Genomic DNA, 15,357 nt, shown 5'->3' with positions numbered 1-15,357 from the left:
ATGCTCCCACAGTTAAACTGATAAAATAAATAATTTTAAGGTGCTAAGCAAATACTGGAGGATGAGGATCAATGCAACAATTGATGTCCTCATATGTGTATGTTTTTATGATTCTAAGTTATAATTATGTTGGATAAGGTAAATCAGGTATAAAGTTCTATGCTGTCCAAGGTCAGGTCCAGGTTACTTAAAAACAGAGAGATTAAGAGCAGGATTGGCCACTTGGCCTGCTGAACCTGTTTCAGCTTTCAATATAATTATGAAAATAGAACCTAGAGCACAGGATAGGTCCTTTGGCCCATGATATTGTGCTGACTTTTTAACCTACATCCATCGATGCATTAAAGTTGCTGTGCAAGCCAATAGGGTGGTTGGGAAGACGTATTGATGTTGGCCTTCATTACTCAGGAGATTGATTTCAAGCGCCACGGGGTAATATTGCTGCGCTATAAAACCCTGGTAAGATCACACTTGGAATATTGTGTTCAGTTCTGGTCCCTCATTATAGGAAGGATGTGAAAGCTTTGGAGAGGGTGCAGAGGAGATTTACCAGGATGCTGCCTGGATCGGAGGGCATGTCTTATGAGGATAGGTTGAGCAAGCTAGGGCTTTTCTCTTTGGAGCAAAGGAGTATGACTTGATAGAGATGTACCAGATAAGAGGCATAATTTAGGTGGACAGCCAGAGTTATTTTCCCAAGGCAGAAATGTTTAATATGAGAGGGCATGATTTTATAGTGGAAATTATATGGGAGATGTTAGAGATACATTTTTACACAAAGAAAGCTGCCGGGGGTGGTGGTAGAGGCAGATACATCAGGAACATTTTAGAAACTCTTAGATAGGCACATAGATGAAAGAAAAAAAACAGAGGGCTATGTGGGTGAGAAAAGTTAGATTGATCTTAGAGCAGTTAAAAGGTTGGCAAAACATTGTGGGCTGTAGGGCCTGTACTGTTCTATATTCTACTATATTTGATTTAACCTCTCTTCATATGATGGTCCAGTCATCCCAGGAATCTGTGGTAAACCTTTGCTGCATTACTTTAATAGGATGTACTTCCTTTCTAATGATATGCTCGTATGCGTATGTTGCTATGATTACAAGTTAAAAGTCTTTGATCGTGACATTGGTTCATCCTTTCTTAAGTTTGGAGACCAGAAGAGCACACAATACAGCAATGTGGCTTCATGAAGGCTCTCTTCCATTGTAACAAGATAGCCTTGCTCCTGTACTCAATGTCTCTGGCTATGCTTGGGCTGGAAGTGTACCAGCTATAATGACAAACTTTGATTGTTTTCTCTGGGGCACTGGAGTTTGAGGGGCAACAGTTTTCTAGAGGACAGAAAGAGTAGATATTCAGAGTCTATTTCACAGGATGGGAATGTCATTAGGAGCATAGATAGAGTGAATGCTGTTAGTCTTTTCTCCAAGATTAGGGAATCAAGAACTAGAGGGCATTAGGTTAAGTTGAGAGGGGAAAGTTCATCATATGTATTTTTAATATATATTTCATTTAAAGATACAGCACGATAATAGGCCCTTCCAGCTCAACGAGTCCGTGCTGCCCAATTACACCCATCTGACCAATTAACCTACTAACCCATACATCTTTGGAATATGGGAGGAAACCAGAACACTCAGAACAAAATGCTGGTGGAGACAGAGAGATCATACAAACTCCTTACAGACAGCAGTGGAATTGATCTACAGCTGATGATGTAATAGTGTTATGCTAACCACTATGCTACCGCGCCTCCCTCTCCCCAAGTTTACTCAGACGGGGGATCTGAAGAAAGTAACATCCATTAAAGATCCCCACCATCCCACAGCTACCATCAGGCAGAAGGTACAGAATCCTAAAGTCCTACACCATCAGGTTCGATAAAACTTCGTCCCTTCGACCATTCAGCTCTTGGACCAACCGGAACAACACTAAACACTAGGGTATAACTTCTCTTTCAACATTTAAGAGAAGTTTGGATGAATACATGGATCGAGGCATGTGGAAGGCTATGGCCCGGGTGCAGGTTGGCGGGACTCAGCAGAATAATAGTTTGGCATGAACTAAATAGGCTGAAGGGCCTATTCTGTGCTATAGTGCACTCTGGCTCTAGAACGTTATGACCACTTCGATTACTTTGCATTGAAATGCATTTTGACCCCCCCCGCCCCCCAGAGAATTGTGGATTTGTGGAACAGGATGCAAGTTGCCACTTTATTCATCAGACCATGAAACATAGGAGCAGAATTAGGCTATTTTGCCTGTTGAATCTGCTCCGCCATTTCATTATTGCTGATTTATTATCCCTCTCAACCCCATTCTCCTGCCTTCGCCGCTTAACCTTTAGTGTCCTTACTAATCAAGAACCTATTAACCTCCACTTTAAATATACCCAATGACTTGGCCTTTGCTACTGTCTGTGGCAATGAATTTCACAGATTCACCAACCTCTGGTTAAAGAAATTCCTCCTCTTCTCTGTTCTAAAGGGACATCCTTGTACTCTGAGGTAGTGACCTCTAGTCCTAGACTATAGGAAACATTCTCCCCACGTCCACTCTATCTCAGCCTTTCAATATCTGATCGGTTTCAATGAGATTCCCGCCTCATTCTTTTAAACTTCAGTGAGTACAGGCCCAGAGCCATCAAATGCTCCTCATACATTAACCCTTTCACTCCTAGAATAATTCTCATGAGCCTCCTCTGCACCCTCTCCAAAGCTAGCACATCCTTTCTTAGATAAGGTGTCACACTTGGGTAATCTAAAGTTATGAGATGTGTTACATTTATGTGATTCTTTTTAGCAGTTCAAATGCTGAGTGCATTCTCACCAGTTTACGAAGTCTGTCCAGAACCAAATCAATCAGCTCCTTTCCAATGGTGTAGTGCCCACGGGCGTAATTGTTAGCAGCATCTTCCTTGCCCGTGATGAGTTGCTCAGGGTGGAACAACTGACGATAGGTACCAGTACGAACTTCATCTGCAATTCGTATATACAAGGTTTATTTACTTAAGGAAGGTTGTAATAATAAATCATAGGTTTGTACTTGTACGTGGTTTCTTTAGTTTTACATGCTGAGGACTAGCGAAAATTTCCATTTGAAAGTAAATTTACACAGCTATTTACACTGAGTGGCCACTTTATTCTGATGTTTGGTTTGAACGACAACTAAACCTCTTGACCATGTCTGCATTCTTTTATGCTGTCACACGATTGACTGATTGAATATTTGCATTAATAAGAAGGTGTGCAGGTGTACCTAATAAAGTGGTTTTTGACTGTATATCTGAAGCTTGGGAACAATCAAATTAGTAACAAGTCTCAAATTATGTATGTTATTAGCTTGGCATATTAATAATTAAGATTAGCTTTATTTGTCATCTGTACATCGAAATATACATTGCAATGCATCATTTGTGTTAAAACAGTGGGAAATATACTGGGCAGCCCACAAGTGTCACCATGCTGCCGGCTCCAACATAACATAACTTACTAACCATAACACTAACTGTATGTTTTGGAATGCGTGAGGAAACCAGATCAGCCAGAGGAAACCCACATGGTCACATGGAGAATGTAAAGCTCCTTATAGACAGTGGGGGGAATCGAACTCCGATCTACTGCTGGCACTGTAAAGCGATGAGCTAACTGCTAAGCTGCCGTGCTACCACTTCACCTGAAGTCTCTGGCAGTAAGTAGTATTTGAACTCATCGAACCACCTTCCGACCTAACGTGTTTAAGATAATTAAAGAGCTTAATGGAATAAATTGAGAAAAAAAATATTTCTGGTGATAGGTTGGTGGGGGTAGGGGGAGGGTGAGTTGTTTACAACCAGAAGGAAATTATTTAAGAGTACGCCGATAAAAGGAGTAATTCTTCACACAAGAGGCAGTGGAAATTTGGAGCTCATCAGCTCTCATCAAACATTACTTTTAACACCCCATCCAGGGTAAAAGAAACTTTGGAGAATAGAGGTTTATTAAAAATGTGAACATTAAAACGTATAGTGTTTCATTGGTAAGGATTACATGACTATTGATTTATTCAAAGTACATATACCAGATACAAAATAGATACTGCCTGAGAGGGATAAACAGTTGATGTTTCGGACTGCCACCCTTCATCAAGACTAGAAAGGACGGGGAAAGAAGCCAAAATAAGGAGGTGGGGGAAGGGGAAGGAGTACAAGCTAGAAGGTAATAGGTGAAAACAGGTGGGTAGGGGAAGGGGGATGAAGTAAGAAGCTGGGTGGTAATAGGTGGAAAAGCTAAAGGGCTGAGGAAGAAGGAATCTGATAGGTGAGGAGAGTGGACTATGGGAGATGGGAAAAGAGAAGGGGCATCAGGAAGAGGTAATAAGCAGGTGAAGAGAAGAAGTAGTAGGGGAGCTAGAGCGAGGAATGGAAGAAGAGGGTATGGGGAGGGAGAAAAATTAACATAAGTGAGAGAAATCGATGTTCATGCCATCAAGTTGGAGGCTACCCAGATGGAATATGAGGTGTTGCTCCTCTAACCTGAGAGTGGCCTCATAATGGCAATAGAGGAGGCCATGGACCAACAGGTTGGAAAGGGAATGGGGATTAGAATTAAAATGGTTGGGCATGGGAAATCCTGCTTGTGGATGGACAAAAACGCTACGGTTTTTAAGAGTTAGCAGGCTATAGAGTTGTATGTTTGGCTTTTTCCTCCTGTATGTCAAAGAGTAACACAACTGAAAATCTACGGTATTCCAAGAAGAGACTTATGCCCTATTTTATTTTGCACAACACCTCTTCCACAGTGCATTCTTTTATTGACATTACCAATCACAGTTGGTTCTAGGTCAACAAAGACAGCTCTTGGGACATGCTTCCCCGCTCCAGTCTCACTGAAGAAGGTGTTGAAGGAGTCATCTCCACCTCCAATGGTCTTGTCACTGGGCATCTGTCCATCTGGCTGGATGCCGTGCTCCAAGCAATACAGCTCCCAGCAGGCATTGCCCATCTGGACACCAGCCTGGCCAACATGGATGGAGATACATTCACGCTGTAGGGAAAAGAAAATGATTAGTACAAAACACAACTTGGAAAGCCATAACTTTAGACATTACAAGAGCAGCATGTCATACTATTTGTTCCTTATTAAGCACATACAACTTCACTCCCCTCAACACTAAGGTCTCAAATGATTCCACAATCTATGGATTCACTTTTAAGGGCTCTGCAACTCCTGTTCTCAAAATTATTTATTACTCATCTGTTGTTATTATTTTGTTTCTATTTACACAATTTGTTGTCTTTTGCACATTGGTTGGTTGTCCATCTTTGTGTGTAGTTTTTATTGATTCTACTGTACTTCTTTGTATTTATTGTGAATACCCATAAGAAAATGAATCTCAGAGTAGTATATGGTGACATATGTGTAATTTGGTTATAAATTTACTTGAACTTTGAGGAAGAGCAAGGTAAAACAATAACAGTAAACAGAATAGTGTTACAATTACAGAGTAAGTGCTGGCCAGTTAGACAATAAGGTGCAAGGTCATAATGAGGTAGATTGTAACATCAAGACTCACTTTTCATACTAGGGAACTATTGTGGGGTAGCAGATAGTCTTGACCCTGGTGGTACTTGCTTTCAGGCTTTTGTATGTTCTGCCCTATGAAGGAAGGGAGAAGAGAGAATGTCCATGGGTAGGTGGGATTTTTGGTCATGTTGGCTGCTTTACTGAGGCGGTGAGAAGTGTAGACAGAGACCACGGAGGGTAAGCTGGCTTCTGTGATGTGAGTTATGTCTATGACTCTCCGTATGGTCTCTTGTGGTCACGGGATAGAGAGAATGCAATGCAATTAACAGATAAAATGCAGGAGACATGATGAGGTACAGTAGCTCAGGAGATCAAGAGTCAGGCACATGGGGCCTAGAAAAATAGAGAGCTATATGCTAGGGAATTCTAGGCAGTCTCTAGAGTAGATTACATGGTCGGCACAACATTGAGGGCTAAAGGGCCTACAATGTGCTGTAAATTTCAATGTTCTATGTTCTAAGAGTTCAGGTATTTATTGTTAGCATATGAGAGGTCTGTTCAAAAGTCTGAGAACAGTGGGACAGAAGCTATCCTTGAGTCTGGTGGTTCATGCTCTGATTCTCTGTTCAGTTCAACAGGTGAGGGAAGAAAATAAAATGACTGTGGTAGGAGAGGGCCTTGGTTATGCTGGCTGATTTCCCAAGGCAGCAGGAAGTGGAGGTAGAGTCCATGAAGCCAGGTTTGGTGTGATGACTGGACTGTGTTCTCAGCTCTGAAATTTCTTGTGGTCATGGGCAGATTGTGTGAGAATTTAATAAGCGGTACGTGATTATGACAAGGTTTACCTAAGGTAAACAAAGAAAATCTGTAACTTGAGATTTTTTTAGATGCTAGAAATCCAGAGCAACACAGAGTGGAATAAGCAGTCAATGTTTTGGGCTGAGAGCCTTCATGGGGACTGGAAAGGAAGGGGGTAGCATCTATCTCCATTGGCAGATGGTGCAAGGACTAGGGGACACAGGTTTTTGAACAAGAGGTACAAATGAAATGTGAAAAGGGAGTTTCTGCGTACTCCCTTTGACTGTGTTGGTTTTCTTCAGGTTCAAAAACATATGGGTTAGTAGGTTAATTGGTCACATGGCTGAAAATGGGCAGCAGGGACTCATTGAGGTGTGGTGTTTCCATACTACAACGTGATGCAGTCAATATACTCTCCACCACAGATCTATAGAAGTTTGTCAAGGTTTTAGATGTCATGCTGAATCTTTTCAAACTTCTAAACAAAAAGTAGAGGTGCTGCCATGCTTTCTTCATAATGGCCCTGTGCCCAGGATAGATCCTCTGAAATGATAACACTGAAGACCACCTCCTCCTCCTCTGATTCCCTCCTCTGAGGACTGGCTCATGAACCTGCAGTTTCCTCCTCCTCAAGTCAATAATCAGTTCCTTGGTCTTGCTGACATTGAGTGAGAAGTTGTTGTTAGGGCACTACTCAGCCAGATTTTCAATCTCCTTCCTATATGCTGATTCATCACCACTTCTGAATGGGCCATCAACAGTGGTGTTATCAGCAAACTTAAATACGGTATTGGAGCTGTACTTAGCCACACAATCATAAGAATAAAGTGAGCAGAGCAGGGGGTTAACCTTGTGGTGCACCTGTGCTAATGGAGATTGTGGAGGAGATTGTGGAGGAGATGTTGTTGCCAATCCAAACTGACTGGAGTCTGCAAGTGAGGAAATCAAGGATCCAATTGCACAAGGAGGTATTGAGGCCAGGGTCTTGAAGCTTATTGATTAGTTTTAAGGGGATGATAGTGTTGAATGCCGAGCTGTAGTCGTTAAAAAGCATCCTGACATATATTATTACCCCTCAACCATAGTGCTCTTGAACCAGTGGGGATAACTTCACTCAACTTCACTCGCCTCATCACTGAACTGTTCTCACAACCTATGGACTCACTTTCAAGGACCCTTCATCTCATGTTATCAATATTTATTGCTTATTATTTATTATTATTGTTATTTTCTTCATTTTTGCACAGTTTCTTGTCTTTTGCACATTGTTTGTCCATCTCGTTGGGTGCCATCCTTCATTGATTCTAACATGAATCTCAGGGTTGTAATATGGTGACATATATGTACTTCAATAATAAATTTACTTTGAATGTTGAACTTGAGCGGGAAGGGCCTGTTACCATGCTGTATCTGTCAATCTAAATCTAAAAGTACATTTTAGTACATCTGGAACTCACTACAAATGAGGCCACTGAAAGCAGAGAGAAAGATTTCAGAATGGAATTGGACGGAAATTTTTAAACAAGGGGATGTGATTCCAGGAGGAAAGATTTCTTGGTGAAATTGTTACCTGGAGTATTGGCTACAGTTTGGTCTCCTTGCTGGAAAAAAGGAAGATACAGTTGAAGTCAGAAGTTTACATACACCTTAGCCAAATACATTTAAACTCAGTTTTTCACAATTCCTGATATTTATTCCTAGAAAAAATTCCCTGTCTTAGGTCAGTTAGGATCACTACTTTATTTTAAGAATGTGGAATGTCAGAATAATGGTAGAGAGAATGATTTATTTCCGTTTTTATTTCTTTCATCACTTTCCCAGTGGGTCAGAAGATTACATACACTTTGTTAGTATTTGGTAGCATTGCCTTTAAATTGTTTAACTTGGGTCAAATGTTTTGGGTAGCCTTCCACAACCTTCTCACAGTAAGTTGCTGGAATTTTGTTCCATTCCTCCAGACAGAACTGGTGTAACTGTGTCAGGTTTGTAGGCCTCCTTGCTCACACACACTTTTTCAGTTCTGCCCACAAATCTTCTATCGGATTGAGGTCAGAAAATGATGTTAAGTCTGGTTCATCCTTGGGAGCAATTTCCAAATGCCTGAAAGTACCACGTTCATCTGTACAAACAATAGTACGCAAGTATAAACACCACTGGACCACGCAGCTTCCTGCTCAGGAAGGAGACACATTCTGTCTCCGAGAGATGAACGTACCTTGGCGCGAAAAGTGCAAATCAATCCCAGAACAGCAGCAAAGGACCTTGTAAAGATGCTGGAGGAAACAGGTAGACAAGTATCTACATCCACAGTAAAATGAGTCCTATATCGACATAACCTGAAAGGCTGCTCAGCAAGGAAGAAGCCACTGCTCCAAAGCTGCCATAAAAAAGCCAGACTACAGTTCAGTTTGCAAGTGCACATGGGGACAAAGATCTTACTTTTCGGAGGAATGTCCTCTGGTTTGATGAAACAAAAACTGAACTGTTTGGCCATAATGACCATCATTATTTTTGGAGGAAAAAGGGTGAGGTTTGCAAGCTGAAGAACACCATCCCAACCGTGAAGCATGGGGGTGGCAGCATCATGTTGTGGGGGTGCTTTGCTGCAGGAGGGACTGGTGCACTTCACAAAATAGATGGCATCATGAGGAAGGAAAATTATGTGGATATATTGAACCAACATCGCAAGACATCAACCAGGAAGTTAAAGCTCGTTCGCAAATGGGTCTTCCAAATGGACAATGACCCCAAGCATATCTCCAAAGTTGTGGCAAAATTGCTTAAGGACAACAAAGTCAAGGTACTGGAGTGGCCATCACAAAGCCCTGACCTCAATCCGATAGAAAATTTGTAGGCAGAACTGAAAAAGCGTGTGCGAGCAAAGAGGCCTACAAACCTGACTCAGTTACACCAGTTCTGTCTGGAGGAATGGAACAAAATTCCAGCAACTTACTGTGAGAAGGTTGTGGAAGTCTACCCAAAACGTTTGACCCAAGTTAAACAATTTAAAGGCAATGCTACCAAATACTAACAAAGTGTATGTAAACTTCCGACCCACTGGGAAAGTGATGAAAGAAATAAAAACTGAAATAAATCATTCTCTCTACTAGGAAGTAGAAGCAGTGGCTTCTTCCTTGCTGAGCATCCTTTCAGGTTATGTCAATATAGGACTCATTTTACTGTGGATGTAGATACTTGTCTACCTGTTTCCTCCAGCATCTTTACAAGGTCCTTTGCTGCTGTTCTGGGATTGATTTGCACTTTTCGCGCCAAGGTACGTTCATCTCTAGGAGACAGAATGTGTCTCCTTCCTGAGCAGGAAGCTGCGTGGTCCAGTGGTGTTTATACTTGCGTACTATTGTTTGTACAGATGAACGTGGTACTTTCAGGCATTTGGAAATTGCTCCCAAGGATGAACCAGACTTAACATCATTTTCTGACCTCAATCCGATAGAAGATTTGTGGGCAGAACTGAAAAAGTGTGTGTGAGCAAGGAGGCCTACAAACCTGACACAGTTACACCAGTTCTGTCTGGAGGAATGGAACAAAATTCCAGCAACTTACTGTGAGAAGGTTGTGGAAGGCTACCCAAAACATTTGACCCAAGTTAAACAATTTAAAGGCAATGCTACCAAATACTAACAAAGTGTATGTAATCTTCTGACCCACTGGGAAAGTGATGAAAGAAATAAAAGCTGAAATAAATCATTCTCTCTACTATTATTCTGACATTTCACATTCTTAAAATAAAGTAGTGACCCTAACTGACCTAAGGCAGGGGATGTTTTCTAGGATTAAATGTCAGGAATTGTGAAAAACTGAGTTTAAATGTATTTGGCTAAGGTGTATGTAAATTTCTGACTTCAACTGTATGTTTGCCATGGAGAAAAGGCAGTGAAGGTTCACTACAGGGCAAAAAATGTCGAAGTTGAATATCCAATGTCTGTGAGTCCTGGAGGTCTGGGTTGGAGGACCCTGTGTGTGTGCGTGGGTGGTTTGGTAGTTGGGAGGGAGGAACAGGGCTTGTTTTGCTGTTGTTCGGTTGTTGTTGTTGTTGTTGCTTCTGTTGTCCTCTAAACATGGTGGACTGTGCTCAGCACATCGTTATGTTGTGCTGGTTTTAATGCAAATTATGCATTTCACTGTGTACACGTGATAAATAAATGAATCTGAAACTGAGCTGAGTAGGAAATTCTTACAGGTCTGAACAGGTTAGGTGAAGGGAGAATGTTTCCCCTGGCTGAACCAGGGGGTTACTGTCTCGGAATAAAGTGGTGGCATCTAGATGTGAGATATGTAGAAACTTCCTTATATGATGAATGGCAGATCTTTGGAATTAGCTGTTGAGTCCCAGTCGAGAACGGCGATAGATAGATTTCCAGAAATTAAGAAAATCTAAGGATATGAGATTGTGCAGAAAATAGGAGCAGAGGTGGAAAACGAGCTGTTACCTTGATGAATGACTGAAGATTCAAAGTACCAGATGTCTGCTCCGTTCCCTATTTCTCATGCATTCTTATGCATTCACTGTACCTCAGTACACATGACAATAATAAATCAATTACTAACTCTCATGTTGAAGGAAGTAAACGCAGGGCCACAGAGATAGAGAGGGTACCTGGGACTAACTGGATACAGAGAGGTGGCAAAGTGTTGTAATGCCTCTGTGAGAATGGAAAGGGAAAAGAGAGACTGATCCTAGCATCTGGAATCGATTTGAACTCAGATTCCTGTCAGTAATATCAAGTAAACTTTTTTTTTGCTACACCGTGGCAGATGGAAAGACTCTATAATAGGTAGTCAAAACAGCCCTACACATCACCAGCACCAGCCTACCCACCATCAAGGACGTATAAACAAAAAGATGCCGAAAAAGGGCCAGTAACATCATGAAGGATTTCACCAGCCCTACTCATGGACTGTTCGTCCCACGCCCGTCAGTGAGGAGGCTACGTAGCATCCACACCAGGACCGCCAGAGTCAGAAACAGTTTCTTTCCCCAAGCAGTAGAGCTGATCAACACCACCACCCACTAACCCACCCCTCCACACCCCCAATCACCACCACTTTATCATTTTCTGTCAGTCATCTCATGAACAGACACTCCTGTGCCTAGCAATACTTTATGGACATAAAATCAGTCTATGTATATATTCTATCTTCCTATTTATACTTATTGTATTTTGTATTATTGTGTTCTTTATCTTATTGGGTTTTTCCGTGCTACATCAGATCTGGAGTGACAATTATTTCATTCTCCTTTACACTTGTGTACTGGAAATGACATTAAACAACCTTGAACTTTTTTGTATGACTGCACAACTTGAATTTCTTCTGCCAGAGGAAATCTTTGCAAATTTGGCTCCAGTTCCGCAATTTTTTTAATCTTAAAAAATTTAAACTTTGCAGTTTAATTTATCGAAATTACTTTTTTAAGCCTTTTTTGTGTGATCCAATTTTTTTACTTTGGAAAAATAAAAGTATTAATTCTTTTTTGGATTTATTTAAAGAAGATAGATTGATGTCTTTTGAACAATGAATTGATAAATATTCTCTTTCATACTCACACTTTCTGCAATACCTTCAAGTTAGATATTTTTTACAAAAATATTTAAGTAATCTTCCTTACATATTGGAGGCTGACCTGTTAGATACTATTATGAGTATGAATCCTTTGATTAAGGGTTCTATTGGAAAAATTTATAATTTATTATTACAATGGGATAAGCGTCCTTTATCTAAGATTAAACAGGATTGGGAAAAGGAACTTAATTTGACTTTTATGATGGAGGATTGGATGTGGATTTTGAAGTTCTTTAACTCTTCTTCATTTTGTGCTAACCATTTATTGATTCAATTTAAAATTGTACATCATTATCATTTGACAAAGGAGAGACTTTCTAAAATCTTTTCTAATGTTGATAGTCATTGTGCTAGATGTAAAACTGAGATAGCTACACTGACACATATGTTTTGGTCTTGTTCTATATTGGAACAGTTCTGGAAGTCGGTTTTTTCAACAATTTCTAAATCACTTAAAATTAATCTACAACCTAATAAATTAACTGTGCTTTTTGGAATAATTCCTCAAAATATTCATGGTATTTCTGTGTCTGACCAACATGTTATTGCATTTGTTACATTGATAGCTAGGAGGGCCATTTTGTTGAAGTGGAAGGATACATCAGCTCCCACATTGTCACAATGGTTCTCTCAAGTGATGCTATGTCTTAGTTTGGAGAAAATTAGAAGTCGAACCTTTGAACCTTTATTTGATTTTGAGAAAAGATGGGGCTCATTTGCTAGTTATTATCATTTGAGCTAATTGATATAATTTTTCCACAATCTAATTGTAATTTTTTTTAGTATATTTTCTTTTCTTGCTGGCAGTTTGATGTTTATTTTTAGAAGCTTTTTGTATGACGCATGACTCTGGGGTTGTACACCTAATGGGTTCTTTTTTTTTCTCACTTTTCTGCTTAGTAGGTTTTTTTTGTAATCACAAAATTTTTTTCAATCTTTAAGATAATGTCTTTGAGACATTGTAAGTGTTGTTACTTCAATGTAGTCATGTTATTTTTTCTGTATAATATAACAATAAAAAGATTTGATAGAAAGGAAATCCTGAAAATTCCAAGATATCAAAATGAGCGAAGTTATTCTCTGCCACGTAAATGTTAATGATTCCCAAGATCCGAAGGTTTTAAGGTTGCTGTTCAAGTTCCCTTACCTCCATTTCAATGCTCTTTTTAACCTTCTCCTTTCAAATAAAATTGCATTCCCTGTGCAGACTGCACTTTACAAGCTCTCAGTTTTAACACGTGTCAAAACATCTTTTATTCAATTGATGGAGATTTGAGAGAGGTATATAAAAATGTAAGTGGTATAGACAAGGAGAATGCAAACATGCTTTTTCCACTGAGGTTTGGTGAGACAAGAACGAGAGGTAATCAAAGTTCAAAGTAAATTTCATTATCAAAGTACGTATATGTCACCATTTATTACCCTGAGATTCATTTTCTTGCAGTCATTCACAATAGAATTAAGAAGTACAAAAGAGTCAATGAAAATCTACACAGAGTCTGCCAAATTGTGCAGATACAAAAAGAAACAAGTTATAATACAAACAAACAAACAAATAAATAATAATAATAATAAAAAAACACCAAGAACGTGAGTTGTGAAAGTGAGTCCATAGGTTGTGTTCAATGATCACTTCAGTGTTTTGGTACGTGAAAATGCCCATGCTGTTTCAGGAGCCTGATGGTTGTAAGGTAATAGTTGTTGCTGAACCTGGTGGTGTGGGACCTAAGGCTCCTATACCTCCTTCCAGATGGTAGCAGAGAGAAGAGAGCATATCCTGGATTGTGGGTCCCTGATGATGGATGCTGCTTTCTTGTAGCAGCATTCTTTGTAGCTGTGCTCAATGGCGGGGAAGGCTTTTCCTGTGATTAACTGTACTGTATCCACCACTTTTGTAGGCTTTTCTTGGACACTGGTGTTTCCATAGACACCATGAATAACCAGTCAGGATACTCTCCACTGTGCATCTATAGAAGTTTGTCAGAGTTTTCAGTCATGGGTTAAAGGTGAAATGTGAAATGTTTAAGGGGAACATGAGGGGGATCTTCTTCACTCTGAAGGTGGTGCGAGTGTGGAACGAGCTCCCAATGGAAGTGGAGGATTCAGGTTTGATTGTAACATTTAAGGAAAATTTAGATAGGTATGTGGGTGGGAGTGGAATAGTCCCGGTGGAGGTTGATGGGACTACGAAGAATAATAGCTCAGCATGGAATAGATGGGCCAAAGGTCTGTTTCTGTGCTGTGGTGCTCTATCTATCATGATTTGGCTGATTGTGTGGGCTACTCAACGCTTTAAGTCTGCTCCACTATTACATGTCTTGAGACTGCAACCTCAACTTCCCATTCCTGTCTATCCTGGTAAATTTTCATTCCATTGTTTATCAGGGTGTACAAGATGATAGAGGCATAGATCGAGTTGACAACCAGAGACTTTTTCCTAGGGCGGAAATGGATAAAAGGAGGGGGACATAAATTTAAGGTGATTGGAGGAAAATATAGTGGTGATATCAGAAATATTTTTTTTAACACAGAGTGGTGAGTTTGTGAAATGTGCTGTCAGGATTGGCGGTTGAGGCAAGTACATTACGAAGATTTAGAGCCTCTTAGGTAGGCACATGGATAGTAGGAAATTGGAAGATTATGTGGGAAGGAAGGGTTAGATTGATCTTGGAGTAAGTTAAATAGTCAGCACAACATTGTAGGCTGAAGGGCCCATACTATGCTACTCTTTTAGTTCTATGTTCTATGTTGGGAGAAACCAATAATTTTAAATGTGCTGTCACAAAGGATTTGTTATGCCCACAACAGAAGCAAACTCCTTTGCAGAATACAGGAAACCGACCACTTGGATTGAAGATAGATCAAGTAAACGGCAGCTCGCTAAAGTTTAACTCTTGTTTTTCCCTCAGACTCTCTGCCCCCTTTCAAGCAAAGTATTCAACCATGCCATGGCTGACTTAATTGTAACATAGCAACAGTCCCAGGCAGACAACGTTGGCATCTATCCCAACATTCTCTTGGTGCACGTCCAAGAACCCTTGATTCGGCATACTGTCAAGCTGTCTATCTGGTCCCTTGAAACCCACTGCTGATGTATTGTTCCAGTACCAGAGTCTGCAGCGTGATCTATGCACTTAATCTGCAAAGAATCTCAAATATGAATACATATTCCATCTATATGTTAAACTAGACACAGCAAAGAAAAATGCAAGAGATTCTGCAGATGCTGGAAATCCTGAGCAACACACACAGAGTGCTGGAGGAACTCAGCGAGTCAGGCAGCTTTAATGGAGGAGTTTCGGGCTGAGGCCCTTCATCAGGACTGGAAAGGAAGGGGGCAGAAGCCAAAATAAGAAAGTGAGGGGAGGAGCTGGTCATAGACCAGGTGAAGGGGGAGTTGTGTGGGGGGAGTGAATGGGGATGAAGTGAGAAGATGGGAGATGATAAAGGAAAGAAAGAAGGATAGGAA

The 15,357-nt window shown here is 40.5% G+C and overlaps 1 protein-coding gene across 1 annotated transcript in view; it reads right to left on the bottom strand.

Annotated features, from left to right (window-relative positions):
* Window positions 1-15,357, bottom strand: part of LOC140199255 (tubulin alpha-1D chain-like) — a 118,708-nt gene that overhangs the window by 1,866 nt on the left and 101,485 nt on the right. Inside the window, exons 2-3 of the mRNA XM_072260994.1 lie at window positions 4,805-5,027; window positions 2,833-2,981 (exon numbers count right to left, since the gene is read on the bottom strand). Of these exons, the coding sequence (XP_072117095.1) occupies window positions 2,833-2,981; window positions 4,805-5,027 (372 nt within the window). The remainder of the gene's footprint in view (window positions 1-2,832; window positions 2,982-4,804; window positions 5,028-15,357) is intronic.

The sequence above is a fragment of the Mobula birostris genome, chromosome 6 (genome assembly GCF_030028105.1).
Source record: "Mobula birostris isolate sMobBir1 chromosome 6, sMobBir1.hap1, whole genome shotgun sequence".
Taxonomy (NCBI): domain Eukaryota; kingdom Metazoa; phylum Chordata; class Chondrichthyes; order Myliobatiformes; family Myliobatidae; genus Mobula; species Mobula birostris.
The sequence above is the reverse complement of the archived record's forward strand: the minus strand, read 5'-3'. Positions and strand labels throughout refer to the sequence as shown.